Here is a 16133-nt window from a genome sequence, read left to right on the forward strand (position 1 = left end):
AATAAAGAGAAAGAAATAAAGAAAGGGAAGGCTTATGTTTGGTCACGTTTGTTAAAACGTTTATAACATTTGAGTATATACTGTGAAAGGGAAGAGTCAACAGCAACAAAGCCTGAACTAAGGTTCATGTTGGGTAGGTTGTGTATTACAGCCGATTTGATAAACAGCGTCTGTGAAGAGGAGAGGCAGGAAAGATTATCTTAGAAGAAGACCAATCAGTAGGATGATTAGAATCCCTAACATGACAGAAGAGAGCATTGTTTGTGTCTGCAGACTTAACACTTGTTTTGTATTTCCTTAAGTCTGTCATTAAGTGTACGGCCAGTTTCCCCAAAGTATTGGTGAGGACAAGACAAACAGGAAATAGAGTAGACACCAGCTGCATTAGAAGCAGGAGGGAAAGTGTGAACAAGATTGGTACGAAGGGTGTTAGTTTGACAAAAGGCGAGCTTTATGTCAATAGCAGGAAGGGTACTAATAAGAGTTTTGAGTTCAGATATGAAGGGAAAGCAGAGCACAGTATTAGTAGTGCTGGAAGCAGGTTTAGGATGAAAGAAATTACGTTTAGCTTGAGAATAGGCACAGTTGATAAAATGTAAGGGTAATCAAGGCGAGAGAAAGATTTAAATAAACTACTATTGTATTATAATGAATCATTATCATTATATACTAACTACAGTAGTTACTAATTTCACTAACGGTAGTGTCAAAATAAATTAACCATTGCATCTGCGTATTAATAATTATCACTTTCGCGGGATGAGGACTCACCCCGGAGTCCTGTTTCGCCTACCCGCTCCCGCATAGTGGACATAAACTTATGTCCTCTTATAAAATATTTGTATAAAATTAAATTTTTATCCGATTTACTTTGGGTTTTTTTCAAACTGCGCGCCATGAGGCTCTCTTTCTCACCAATAGGCTGCATGGTACAATAAGTTCATGAAAGGTTCACAAACATAACAAAAGTAAAAGGGATGAGGACTCACCCCGGAGTCCTGTTTCGCCTACCCGCTCCCGCATAGTGGACATAAACTTATGTCCTCTTTTAAAATATTTGTATAAAATTAAATTTTTATCCGATTTACTTTGGTTTTTTTTCAAACTGCGCGCCATGAGGCTCTCTTTCTCACCAATAGGCTGCATGGTACAATAAGTTCATGAAAGGTTCACAAACATAACAAAAGTAAAAACATTTCGTGTGTGTTTGATTCTCACTGATATGTTCCAGCGTTGTTTTATATTTGGCGCTATTCTATCTTACGCTTTGTTGATCTTTTTTACCTACGGGCTCATAGAACATTCTATTGCGAACACATTGACATAAAAATGAATGACGTACATAGAATAATAATGTCATGAGAATGAAATAAGTATAAACTTTCAAAGCGCCGTGCGTCGTCTGGTCACCGACACCGGGTAACAATTTCACCACTTCCCACACTCTTGCGGGCAGGCCGCAATCATTATTCTACGCTTATATTCATATCACCGTGTTGGGAATTTCATTGCGAGTCCATTGATACCAAAATTAACGCTGTAGGACAAGTGTGGAGGTGATAACAATCCCAAGAGTAAAAACATTTTGTTGCTGTTGGGCGCTCATGGCGAGCCATCTTCGTAGTTATTTATTTGGTGCTGGTATCCCTATACGTTTCGTGACTTTTTTTACTGATGTTCTAGAGAATTTTATTGCGAACACATTGGTACCAAAATGAAATACGTAGCTCGAGAACTAATGTCATGAGAGTAAAAAGAGTATACACATTTTTGTTTTTACGCTTACGCGGCAAAACGCTGTGAGCACTTACGGTTGTTTCCCTGACCTTCGCAGAGAGCGCGAAAGTGTTCTAGAATTCTCATGAAATCGAGTAGCAACATTGCGTCAGATAATGTCCAGCTAGACACATTTATTACCAATGGGTTAGAGAATTGAATGTGGTTCTCTAAAATTATCAGTATTCCGTGTAATAATTACTTACGGATAATATAACTCCCAATAATCTCAAACCGAGAGTTATTAATTAAAATTGTTATGTAGTAGCAGTCCTTTCTGTTACATACGAATGTCACGGAGAAAATAAAATCTCCATTTCTCGTTTGACACCATAAAACGAGAATATGATAATATTTAAATCCCTATAATTGCAACCCAGTTCTCATTAACGTATTACATCCATAATTGCGCGGAAAAGAATTATTCGTGATTAATAATTTCTGTGGTGAATGCGAGAGACGGTTGAGGGAGGCGGCGACGCCATTGCAAGAGAAGGCATCCCTGGCGTGAAGAGTGGCGAGACACGTGGTAGTGACTGGGGAATTTATCGGCAAGAATTACGCTGATACTCGGTCAACAGTTAATAATTACTTATCCACGTGTTCTATAGTGCCCAGTCAGTTAATAACGCATCAATAATTGAAGCCAAGACCCGTAATTACACGTACACAGCAGTGGACGTCAGAGACTGGCTGACGCGGTTCCGGCAGACCTCAGTATTCAATACTCTCACGATAAGTATATGTTTCTCGTTTGATGCATCATCCTAGATTATATATTTGTGAGTAGTTTGTCGTCATATAGCGAGGATACCTAATATGCAACGTTAGTAAAAGTTCGACAATTTCCTCCGTTTTCATGAATATTGAAAATAAAACGTAGCCTACTCAAATGCTACTTAAATTTCTCTGATTTCAGCGTGTATGCAAGGAGTCATCAAGTTATTTCTCATAATTCGTGATATTCACCTCGAGTTTTTTCTTTGTGTAGATCCTGTGACCACGAGGACGAATGCCGAAATGATGTTACAGAAATCGTCTTAAAGCTAAGACATTTTTCGTACAAATTTATTTAATATGAATTTTGATTCTTATATAATTCCTGTAGAATCTTTGCATTGAATAGATTATTGCCAGAAATGATGATTGGTAATTAATGTGTTTGCTCTGACTGTTGCTCAGTATTTCATGATCTGTAATATTCACAATTTGAGTTCTCATATTTGAATCTATAGTAGTTTAGATTTATTATATCATTTACTCAACAATGAACTGGTGGCAAACCACACTGGTTCCTAGATGTATATGAATTTCTAGAAATACCCTCCCCCCCAATGTTGGTTTCTGAGGTTCTGACTTTAATTAATTAATAATACAGTCCATTCATTATTTCAAGTGATTATCCTTTTAATAATTATCCATAGACACTGGTTCTCTAGTGTTATTCTAATGATCACTTATATTAGTTTTCCCTCTTTTCTCAAAAGTGGGTGGTCCTTCGATTTATTAAATCAAATAAGTAAATAATTGAATATGAGTCAAGCCCCAGATATCCCACATTATGGTCCTTATCGAACCGGATGTATACTAATTGATAAAAACTAATCACCGTGTGAAGTAGTTTAAACTAACCACATTTATTAATTGTGTCTACCGGCAGCGTACCACATAGGTTAGCCTAATTCACACCAATTTATTTGCTGTTTATATCTCATGTATAAAGTAGCACTCGTGGGACACAGTCAATTGCCAACAACACTCAGACCTATACCTCATACTGAGGTAAGAATCTTCAAGTCACCAGGAGCAATAGCTCATAACTTCTATAATAATTCTACTTCTATAATAAATTCTAAATGTGTAGTACAACTACGGTTATGCAGTAGATGCAACAAAGGTGTACATCATTATGCCTTATGTAGAAAAACTTCTACCCAATCTATGACAGCTGGGGAGAATTCTTTGAATTCTACCACAGTACAATATTGCAAGGTACATCAAGAAATAAATGTACTTGCTACTGAGTCAGGCAATAAAACCACTCTGCCTACAGCTCAACTCAAACTAATTGACAGGAAATCTAGAGTTAACACTAGAGATCACTTTGATCAAGGATCACAGAAAACCTTCATCACACAACAATTAGTCAAGCAGTTAAAATTAAAACCTGCCAAAAGTGTGAGACTAAATATTTCTGGGTTCTTGACTAATAGTGGACCTCGTGAATACCAAGTAGTCAAGGTGTTAGTGAGACTTGGATCTTCCACTAGTCCAATACAAGCAGTAGTAGTAGATAAACTTCCTTCAGACCTGCAGGTCACAGGATTAGCTCGCACTGCGAAATATCTTACACGAAACCGCATGAGGCTAGCAGATTACAAAATAAATTCTGACTGCCTCACTGATGTTGGAATACTTATAGGCGCTGACCATTATTATAAATTTATAACGGGATGCACCAGACAACACAGAATGAATTTGTTGTCATCTGCTGGAGGCAAATTGCTTACTGGACCGGTGCTTTTCCAACAAAATCCAGCGTCAACCAACCAACAATCTAACCATAGCGTCAACCAACCAACAATCTAACCATAGCGTCAACCAACCAACAATCTAACCATAGCGTCAACCAACCAACAATCTAACCATAGCGTCAACCAACCAACAATCTAACCATATAATAGTGACGTGACTAGGCTTGGAACAGTCACCCCTACATTTCAGAGAAATATCTGAAGATATTGAGTCTGATCCACCTGTACATCGTCTGTGGGATTTAGACACTTTAGTTATTATCCCTGAACAACCAAGCCCTGATGATATGTGGACTTACCAGCAATATCTGGATACAGTTGTCTATAAAGATAAACAATACTGGGTGAGACTACCATGGAAGTTGAATCATCCACAACTTCCAGTTAATTATTTCATGGCAGCCTCACAATTACAGTCTCAATTAACACGACTACAGAAGCAGCCAGACAAACTGAACATGTATCATCAACTAATCCAACAACAACTCAACAGTAAATTTATCGAGGTTGTTGATAATGATGACCGGAAAATAGGTCACTATTTACCCCATCATGCTGTGGTGAAAGATTCATTGACGACACCAATACGTATTGTCTTCAACTGTAGTGCTAAAGTGAAGCCCAACAGTGTGTCTTTGAATGAATGTCTCCAAACGGGACCTAGCCTAACCCAAAGGCTACATGATGTGCTATTACGATTCCGTACTGGTATTTTTGCTTATACTGCTGATATCAGTAAAGCTTTCCTTAGAGTAGGTTTACAGGAAGAGGATCGTAATTACACCAAGTTTCTCTGGATTAAGGACCCACTGGATCCTAACAGTGATATAATCACATATCGTTTTGCCTCAGTATTATTCGGAGCGACGTCTTCCCCGTTTCTATTGCAAGCAACACTAGATACACATTTGAGGAAGTCAAATAGCCCTTATAAGGCAGAAATTAGTGACAACTTGTATGTCGACAATATCCAGGGAACTACAAATGATCAATCCAATTAGGTAGAAATCTACCATGAGGCTAACCGTGAGTTATTAGGAGCCAATATGCCACTACAATCATGGGCCTCAAACAATAAATCATTAAACCAGATAATCGAGAAAGAATTTCCGGGTTATCAGGTGCCTAATCAATTAAAAGTTCTGGGCGTGGAATGGAACACAGGTACTGACGAGATGAATGTCAAGTCAGTACAAACCAATAATTCATCCCTTACCATGAGAAAATTACTCTCGTATGTCAGTCAACCATTTGACCCTTTAGGCTTACTTAGTCCTATATTAATAAGGGGCAAACTCCTAATGCAGGAATGCTGGCAGAAACATATGGGATGGGATGATCCATTGCCAATTGAGTTGCAAGATAAATGGCAGATACTCACAACGGATTTCAATCAATTAGGTGTTTTGAAATTTCCTCGTAATGCTTCAGGACAAAACTTAGCCACAAATTTGCACGTTTTTTGCGATGCCTCTGGCAAAGCGTATGGCGCTGCAGCCTACTTAGTTAATAGTGCACAATCAATTTTACTCACATCTAAAGCAAGAGTTGCTCCAATCAAGAAGAGATCTTTACCTCAAATGGAGTTAACTGCATTGCTGGTGGGAGTAAGATTGACTCATTGCCTGACCAAGGCACTCAATAATATCCACTTTGGTGAAATCGTAGTGTGGTCAGACAATGAGGCAGTCTTACAATAGGTAAGAAATAACAACATTAAAACTCCCTACGTTAGTAATCGCGTTAGGGAAATTCATGAATTATCTGCTGGATATAAATTCAGACATGTCCCCACTAAGGACAATCCTGCAGATTACTTATCACGAGGGTTAACATTAAAACAACTAATCAAGTCTTCGATGTGGTTTAATGGACCTTCATGGCTTGTTAGTGGTCAGTGGCCCAAACAAAAGCCACAAGTCATAGTGACCAATATCACTACTCCCATGAAAGAACCAGAATCTTAGCTATTAATCATCACAATTATTCTAATTGAGTAAGTTATTAAGAGTGACAGCACATGTGTTTGACTTTCTTGCTAAGATAGGAATCAGGCATAAGTTTCCCAATCCTATCCTCTACTGGATCAAACGTGCACAACAAGAGACATATGGAAGTGAATATGAAAATCTTCCAGATAAATTAACCAAGTCTCTAGGTATCTGGTATGATACCAACACTCATAATATATTAAGGTGTGGAGGACGTTTGCTTCATGCAAAAATTGATTTGGATACAAAGAATCCGATCCTTCTACCACGTCACCACATTATTACAAAACTTCTAGTTTTGCATCACCTTCAATATGGTACTTTGCATGGCGGAGTGTTAGACACTCTCACCGACCTCAGACAGAAATATTGGCTTCCTCAAGGTCGTTAAACTGTCAAATCAATCATTAAGTTCTGTGTGATATGCAAAGGATACGACGCTTGAGTGTGTCCTTACCCATGACCTCCACCACTCCCTAAGGAGAGAGTAGTTCATCTTCGTCCCTTTGAGACCACTGGTGTCGATTACACAGGAGCCTTGCTTCTCACTGGCAATCCAGATAAGATACCAGTGAAAGCTTATATTTGCCTCTTCACGTGTGCTACCACACGAGGCGTACATCTAGAAGTGACTTCTGACATGAGTGCCAAAGCCTTCATCAAAGCTTTTCGTAGATTTGCAGCTCGCAGATCCTGTCCCAAACTAATGATATCTGATAATGGTTCAAATTTTGTGGCAGGAGAAGCCTGCCTACGAGAGATATGGAATCATCCAGAAGTGCAGTCTGTCCTGCAAAGACGACAATGCCACTGGAAATTTATTGCTCCCAGAACCCCCTGGCAAGGTGGGTTCTACGAACGTATGATAGGGACTGTCAAGAAGTGTTTAAGGAAGACCTTGCATCGACAGAAAATTAGTTACTCCGAACTCCAAACACTCGTCGTGGAAATTGAGGCGCGAGTCAACAATCGCCCATTAACTTACCTATCAGATGATTTCTCACAGAGAGAACCTCTGAGTTCCTCACATATAATACATGGAGGCCTGCTGAATCCTCTGATACCTTTGGCAGAAGAGGACCCCGTCGACCCTTCCCATGTAACCAGGAGTGACTTAGTCGAAAGTTACCAACATCTCTCGAGAGTAATTGAAAGGTGGAATGAGGTGTGGACTCGAGAGTACCTCACAGCTTTACGAGAGTACCACTAAGGAGCTTCGAGCCCCTATAATAAAGTTCAACTTAAACCAGGAAACCTAGTATTGGTTGACAGTGATGGACCAAGGTCAGAATGGCCTATAGGCAAAATTGTTGCTATCCACCCAGATCAACAAGGCATCCTCAGAGTAGTAAGGGTTTTGTGCCGAGGCACTACTACCCTAAAAACCTTAGAGAAGTTGGTACCTCTAGAATTAGCAGAACGAGAGTGTTTATCAGAAACAGCTTCACCAGCAGTTTCCAAGGACAACAATTCTGATCCACCGAGCACCCGCCCCACTGGATCAGCTGCTCAACAATGCAAACGGAAGCTACAAGCCTATTATAGCTCTGACTAAGAGCAAATAATTTCCCATACAATTTGAGTAATCATGATGATGCTGTGTTGTGATGTCAAATAACAAATCAGTTACAAGTCACAATGACCCAAAACATTCACCTCACAGTGGATTCTCAGTTATTTTAAATTGTATGATTTAATCCTCAATTTGTTTGTGTAGGCTATCAACTATAACATTACTTCATCTAGAGTATCTATGAGTCTGCAAAACTTTAAGACTTAGTAACATAAACGTTACATGTCATAGCGACACCAGTCACAGAGTATATTGTAGGCTTTATTAGTCATTAACTTTAGATGATTCACTTTTCCATGTTTCATTCAACATGAGTTCCTTTACATGACTTAAAATTCTTGTATGTCCTTGACAATTACGGGACATGCGTTACGTGTGTACTAACATACTAACATTAATACTAACTTCGGGATAGGTATGTCAGTACTCAACATTGCACTGCGACCCGAGTTTTCTCCCCCCGGAGTTATGTTGGAAATTTTCAACACTAATAAACTACTAATGTATTATAATAAATCATTATCATTATATACTAACTACAGTAGTTACTAATTTCACTAACGGTAGTGTCAACATAAATTAACCATTGCATCTGCGTATTAATGCTAGAATTCTCATGAAATTGAGTAGCAACATTGTGTCAGTTAATGTCCAGTTAGACACATTTATTACCAATGGGTTAGAGAATTGAATATGGTTCTCTAAAAGTATCAGTATTCCGTGTAATAATTACTTACGGATAATGTAACTCCCAATAATCTCAAACCGAGAGTTATTAACTAAAATGGTTACGTAGTAACAGTCCTTTCTGTTACGTACGAATGTCATGGAGAAAATAAAATCTTCTCCATTTCTCGTTTGACACCATAAAACGAGAATATGATAATATTTAAATCCCTATAATTGCAACCCAGTTCTCATTAACGTATTACATCCATAATTGCGCGGAAAAGAATTATTCGTGATTAATAATTTCTGTGGTGAATGCGAGAGACGGGTTGAGGGAGGCGGCGACGCCATTGCAAGAGAAGGCATCATTGGCGTGAAGAGTGGCGAGACACGTGGTAGTGACTGGGGAATTTATCGGCAAGAATTACGCTGATACTCGGTCAACACTTAATAATTACTTATCCACGTGTTCTATAGTGCCCAGCCAGTTAATAACGCATCAATAATTGAAGCCAAGACCCGTAATTACACGTACACAGCAGTGGACGTCAGGGACTGGCTGACGCGGTTCCGGCAGACCTCAGTATTCAATACTCTCACGATAAGTATATGTTTCTCGTTTGATGCATCATCCTAGATTATATATTTGTGAGTAGTTTGTCGTCATATAGCGAGGATACCTAATATGCAACGTTAGTAAAAGTTCGACAATTTCCTCCGTTTTCATGAATATTGAAAATAAAACGTAGCCTACTCAAATGCTACTTAAATTTCTCTGATTTCAGCGTGTATGCAAGGAGTCATCAAGTTATTTCTCATAATTCGTGATATTCACCTCGAGTTCTTTCTTTGTGGAGATCCTGTGACCACGAGGACGAATGACAAAATGATGTTACAGAAATCGCCTTAAAGCTAAGACATTTTTCGTACAAATTTATTTAATATGAATTTTGATTCTTATATAATTCCTGTAGAATCTTTGCATTGAATAGATTATTGCCAGAAATGATGATTGGTAATTAATGTGTTTGCTCTGACTGTTGCTCAGTAATTCATGATCTTTAATATTCACAATTTGAGTTCTCATATTTGAATCTATAGTAGTTTAGATTTTTTATGTCATTTACTCAACAATGAACTGGTGGCGAACCACACCGGTTCCTAGATGTATATGAATTTCTAGAAATACCCCCCCAATGTAGGTCTCTGAGGTTCTGACTTTAATTAATTAATAATACAGTCCATTCATTATTTCAAGTGATTATCCTTTTAATAATTATCCATAGACACTGGTTCTCTAGTGTTATTCTAATGATCACTTTTATTAGTTTTCCCTCTTTTCTCAAAAGTGGGTGGTCCTTCGATTTATTAAATCAAATAAGTAAATAATTGAATATATGAGTCAAGCCCCAGATATCCCACATCTCCCCCTCTTCTCCTATCTGCTTGCCATTTCCTGCCGACCTTTTGCTTGTTTTGGTTATTTCTTTGGACTTCTTCTATTTTGATGCCCGGGTGCTTGAGGAGGTATACTCTTGCACCCGTAGAACTGTAGTACCCAACGTCGAGAGCGAGGGGAATCTTTTATTGTCAATTCCACTTTCGTCACTGAACCAGATCTCGACGGACTTCGGTTCTTAAGGTGGCGTTTGTCTGGCGTATACTCACGACGCACCCCTAGGAGGCCTCGGCATGATTGACGATAGCCTCTTGTTGGGTGTCCTGCCTCTAATTGTGGCTCCATGGTGGGTGTGGGGGCACATTCGTGAATGAATGTTTCTTTTTCGTAGCGATGATGTATACTGTTTTTCCTTTACCTTCTCAGGCTCGTGGGGTGGGCGACCAAGCCCCTGAGTCGGTCTGTGTTGAAAGACTGGGCTCTGTAGCCTCCGCTGCATTGGGCCTCGACCTTGCTCCTCCTTTGGCCTTTCTGACTCCTACCCTCGGCTCCCATCTGTCCTGTGGTTGGGTCGAGCCCCAAGCCCTCAGTGGTGACTACCTCGTCCCCTGGCGCGGCTCCATCTCTAGTTGTAACCACTGAGCCTTTTAACCCCTCTCTCTCTGGGAGTTCTCAACGCCGTCCCAGTTATGGCCGCCCTCGCTCGATTCCTTCTCGTTCTGATACCTATCAAGCCTTGTTTGGTCCCGCCCCTCCGTGGTGCCTCCTTGCCTTGGTGAGGGGCTCACGTCCCCATCCCTGGGACAGGTGTGGGTTGCCTGTGCCCCCTCTCCTGCCCCCTCTTTGGGTGGTGTACGTGCTGAAGGGCACCATGTAGAGGCCTTGTGAGCCATCGGACCACTTGCTGGAGGGGTCGCCTGTGAGAGGCCGCCCTGAGTGGATGGTTGGGTGTCCAAGCACTCCTCACCCCTCACGAGGTTAGGGAGGACACATCCTCCACATGCATCATTTCCAAGGATGACTTGTGCCTCCATCTTGGGCATTGATGCACAGACCCCTACCACTAGGGTCTGGCAGCCATAATCAGAATTCAGAGTCACCTGGTTTAGGGGCATCCTCACTGGGCCTCCCACAGTGGTCACAACTGCCACCCCCACACTGGTACTCTCGTAACCCTCGGGGAACAGGGCTTTGCTCACCAGGGTAAAATCTGCCCAGTGTCTCTCAATATCTTCACCGGAATGGGGTCTGCGTCCCCCATCCTTACGGTTCCCTCATACACGAATGGGTGAACTCTTTTTCACCCCACTCAGTACGGGTTCATCCTGCACACTCTCGGCCATTTGGTCCTCTACCTTCACGAAAGCAATGTTCCCCGCTGCTTAGGGCGTTTGCATTCCCGCGAGAAGTGTCCGAATCCCCCACAATTGTAGCAGCGGAACTTCCCCGGCAGTGACTTTCCACCATTGTTCGCCCTGGCAACGCCTCCAGAGGCCGTCGCTCAGTGGGTCTTCCTCGCGCCATCCGTCGTCTCCTTTGTCGCAGCAATAGCTCCTGAGCTCTCAGCTTGGGACTTCTTTACCGGCTCCACAGCCCTCTTTGATCCTCTACTGTCTCCACTCGAGAGGTGGGATTTGGGAGAACTCACTCCTGTCCTCCATCCGTCCGTCCTTCTATAACTTCTCCCATATCCGGAGTATACGGGCGGTCGGTGCTGTCCCTCTTGGTGTGGTCGCAAGGTTTCTTCCAGCATGTCAGCTCTGTCGGCCTTGGCCCTCAAGTCCTTTATGTCCGCCTCCTTTACTCTAACCCTGATCTCAGGAGAGTGCACAGACATAAACTTCTCCATGACCATAAGCCTCTTGACATCCTCAGCCGACTTCGCTTCTTCAGATTCCAGCCACTTCAGGAACTTTCTCTCCATGTTCCTCGCCGTCTCCGCATAAGATTTTCTTGGCGAACGGGTACATTCCCTGAATCTCTTCCTGTAACATTCCGGCGTTAGCTTGAAAGAGTGGAGCACAGCTCTCTTCACAGCATCGTAGTTGGTACACTCCCTGAGGTCGAGCATGTTGTAGGCCTCGTGGGCTTCACCCGTGAGCCTACCCTGAACCAGCTCCACCCACTCTGCTCTCGGCCACTTCTTCAAGGTAGCTACTCTCTGGAAGTGGTCGAAGAAGCCCTCAGCTTCATTAGGCACGAAGACCGGCAAATCTCGCTCTCTCACTCGGCGGTCTTCCTGCTGGGGTGGTGCAGGTGGGGCTAGCCCTAGTTCAGCCTGCTTCAGCTCCACCTCTTTGTTAGCTTCTACCTCTTGCTGTTTCAGCTTAGCTTCTAGTTCGCACTCTTCCCGTCTCAGCTGTGCCTCTCGCTCCTCACGCTTCAGCTGTGCTTCCCGTTCTTCCCGTTTCAGCTGTGCTTCTTGCTCACACTCTTCCTTGCGCAGCTGTGCCTCTGTTTCTCGCTCTTCCTTGCGCAGCTGTGCCTCTCGCTTTTCTCGTTTCAGCTGTGCTTCTGCTTCTCGCTCTTCTCGTTTCAGCTGTGCTTCTGCTTCTCGCTCTTCCCTGCTGCAGTTTCAATATCTCCAGCTTGACGCTGTGCCTGCTGCCGCTGGATCCCCTACTGCTTCCACCAATGCTCAAATGTTCTCCCACACTGGCATGTTGGATATTTCCAACACCGAATACAACACTGTTGTATTCTCATTACTTATTACTAACTCTACTAATTATTGTAGTAAGTAAAATTAACAACACGTAGAATTCTCATGTACTAATAATTTCATCTGTGCAGTAGGCTAGAATTCTCACGTCATCCGACGCCAGTATTGCGTCAGATTTCCTTACAATAAACACATTATATCCAATGTATCTGAGAATTAAATTCGATTCTCTATAACTAAGGCATTCTGTATGATAATTAATTACAGATGAATTGACTTCCAACTAAAAGCCGAATAGAGCGTTGGAGTCATAGCGATTATCTAGTAATAAAAGTTAACGTCAAGAGTGAATGCCATGGGGAGACATTAATTTCTCTCCCTTATATATTTACTATCTCTAAATTGGCAAATAATAATATTTCCCTCTTCTAAATAATAAACCCGTCCAGTCTTCAACGTTTCAAGCGTAAATGCGAGAAATATTAATGTTCGTGACAATAATTTGTTTAATGAACGCAGGACGCGGCGTGGGGTAGAGGAGGCTTGCCAGTACACGTGTGGAGAAGCTCTGAGGCAGACCTGCTCGTACCGTACTCACGAGGAGACGCCATTGCCCAGCCATCAGGGTAGACGTTATCCATCCTCAGATGAAAGTCGCCACTGTGAGGCGTGAATAACCTTGCAGATAATATCTTCAACTGGTGCTGGTGTCATATAAGGAACCTTTTTAACCTGGTTCTTGACTACACGTGACCGACCAGTGAAGCGCGCCACTATCAAGGATAGGCTAAGCCAGAGCCTGGGGACGCGAATTTCGGCAATCTTAAAACTTATACAGTGCCCCTTTTAGCTAAGTATATTCTCTTTATTTGATGCATCTTGTAAAGTGTTTTGTAGTAGCTGGGTGATTGACCGTTACGACGCATGATAACATCAAACAACAGGTTATTAATTTTATCACCTGTAATTTTTAAATATCTTGAATATAGAGATTCAGTAGTTTATTTAGTTGCTACTGTAAATATTTGTCTTGCAGCACGTGAGAAGAATTCTCCCTGCCGCCTACTCCCATGTTAATCCATCCCATTCGTCAGCCAGCCGAGTCCAGAGAATTAGAGGAAGCGTCGTGGCTTACATAAAGGAATCGTCTTTAAGCTAAGATTCTTTGTATTCATTCATGAACTTATTGAAATTACTTACATGCAGAATTTCTTAGGATTAACATGTGTTTATTGTGACTCTCATTACTATACTTATAATCTATGTTCCCATTCATGGTAATGACATTAGTTTCACTATAATTCATAGGATTAGATTATTATTATTTGGATTAGTGAACGAACCACACTAGTTCCTGGACGTACTTACCTCCAGTAATAACCCCCCAATGTAGGTATTTGAGGGTTTGATTCATTTAATTATACAGCCCATTAATTATTTCTATGATCATATTCTCTAGTATTTTATCCATAGTTACTGGTTCATCTAGGAATTATCTAATGATCATAAATTCTCAGTTTCCCTCTTTACTATAAAAGCGGGTGGTCCTTCGTAATTTAATTTACTACATTAATATTTAAATAATTAGTTTCAAGCTCCAAATGTCCCACATGGCAGGTGTCTGTGGCCGTTCCTCCCCCAATGCTTCATCTCGTGCCCTGAGCTGTGCCACGATCTCCAGTCTCCTCTCTCCCACTTTGGAAGATCTCAACTTTATCCCAAAGTGGTCAGCTATCGGCTGCAGCTGCACCTTGGTGCAATCCTCCGGCACCTGCTCATCTCTAGTGTCAATGAATCTTGCTACCTTATCATCCTCCATCTTGTGCTACGAGTGATAACCTGTACCTGATACCTAATACCACAGTAAAGTACCACAATTGCAACCTTTGTCTTGATCGTTATCCTGGCGAGGTCGCCAATGTCGGGGAGACGTCCGTAGAGGCGAGTAACAGTGTATACAAGATCATTATCCCGGACACCTGGGAAGATCGCCAATGTCGGGGTTTACCTTAGTTGTAAGTATAAGTATAAGTAACCGTTCTTGATATCCTGCCAACGGTCGCCAACGTCGGGGTGTCTCTCTCTCTACATGGACACCACCCAGTAGTATTAGCGATAACTGTTACTCACCATAACCCTGCGGGTCTTCACTCAATCCTCGCGGTGCCACTGTTCGCCAGGAGAGTATCCCAGTCGATCCCCAGCCGGCCATATAGCCAAAGATGAGTGGGAACACAGTCAGCTCTCTCCCAACCATGTGCCCGCCCCGACAAGGGCTCTACTACTAACTGCAAGGTCACCAACTGGTGTTTCCCGTGTCCAGTAACACGTCAGTGGTATTGTGGTACTAATGGCAGAGAGCTCACTCATTAAATCTGGTCACAGGCAGGTATATGTCTCTAATACTCTCACTCTTTGGAACTGTTCTGTAGCAATAAGATATATGGAGCGATAATACAAACGCAAAGGTATTTTGTATTTTACTTAAAACACACAAGGTAGTATATCATCACGAAGAAACAAGTACTTGGCAGTAAGTCACTCTCTCTTCATAAAACTGGGGCTCGTCTAGAGGGCAACACTCCCCCTCCTGTCATAATCAGCTGAGCGGCCCCCCTCACCGTGTGAATGCTCCTGTACTTGTTTTCCTGGCATTATGCTCCCTGTTTCTTTAAATTCACAGTAATCTCCATATTTGCAATTCACACAAAATTTGCTATAATGACAATAGAACGCAATGAGTCACTTCACTGGTCTCAAGCTCAATAAATCGTTTCTACAGCAATAAACACGATAATTCAATGTTAAGGCGTTATACATGGCACATTATAATAATGATGATGAATGCAATTAAATCACGGTACTGGCCTTAGACACCGTAATTCCTTTCACAGGCGATAACACAATTAATCACTGCACACATGGAAATGTTATTCAACACACCAACATATACATATATATAGATCAATTCATCAATATCAATGATAATAAGATAAATACTGGGCACACAGCCTAACACCAATAACTGGTACTCTTATATATATATATTCTCTGACATAAGTTATCATATTAATGTCACATGAAAGAAATCATCAACGACACAGTAAATCCCTCAATAATCCCAGGTGCCTACACACACCACATATATAAATATCATGAGAGCTCTGTACAGCGTCACACTGCACAACTGTACCTTACTGTGAAATAGACATAGGTGAGCCTTGCTCACGACATGAAAGATACTCTGGCTAAATATATAGTTGACTAAAGGGGAATTGGGAGGGAAACTAGAATCACCTACTTCAACCTCACTGATGTGGACTCACCCTCTGATGAGAGTTAAATTGCTGCTCCTGGTCCCGGCTCTCACCTCGTTGTAGGGAAAGCCCCCCACACACACTGATGCGTTCTCCAGGAACCCAATCAATGTCCCATAATAAACGTGTCGTCTCCGTGCTCTGTTCTCCACAGGTCCGTGCTCCTCCACAACTTCTTGAAGTGTTGGAGTCGGTCTCCCAGCCGTCGACTT

The 16133-nt window shown here is 41.8% G+C and overlaps 1 protein-coding gene across 1 annotated transcript in view; it reads left to right on the forward strand.

Annotated features, from left to right (window-relative positions):
• The window catches only part of LOC138365416 (uncharacterized), a 268432-nt gene extending 253975 nt beyond the window's left edge, over positions 1-14457 (forward strand). Inside the window, exon 5 of the mRNA XM_069325735.1 lies at positions 14222-14457. Coding sequence (XP_069181836.1) covers positions 14222-14266 — 45 coding nt within the window. The 3' untranslated portion in view covers positions 14267-14457. The remainder of the gene's footprint in view (positions 1-14221) is intronic.
• Positions 14458-16133: the final 1676 nt, after the last annotated feature.

Source organism: Procambarus clarkii, chromosome 16 (assembly GCF_040958095.1).
Source record: "Procambarus clarkii isolate CNS0578487 chromosome 16, FALCON_Pclarkii_2.0, whole genome shotgun sequence".
Taxonomy (NCBI): domain Eukaryota; kingdom Metazoa; phylum Arthropoda; class Malacostraca; order Decapoda; family Cambaridae; genus Procambarus; species Procambarus clarkii.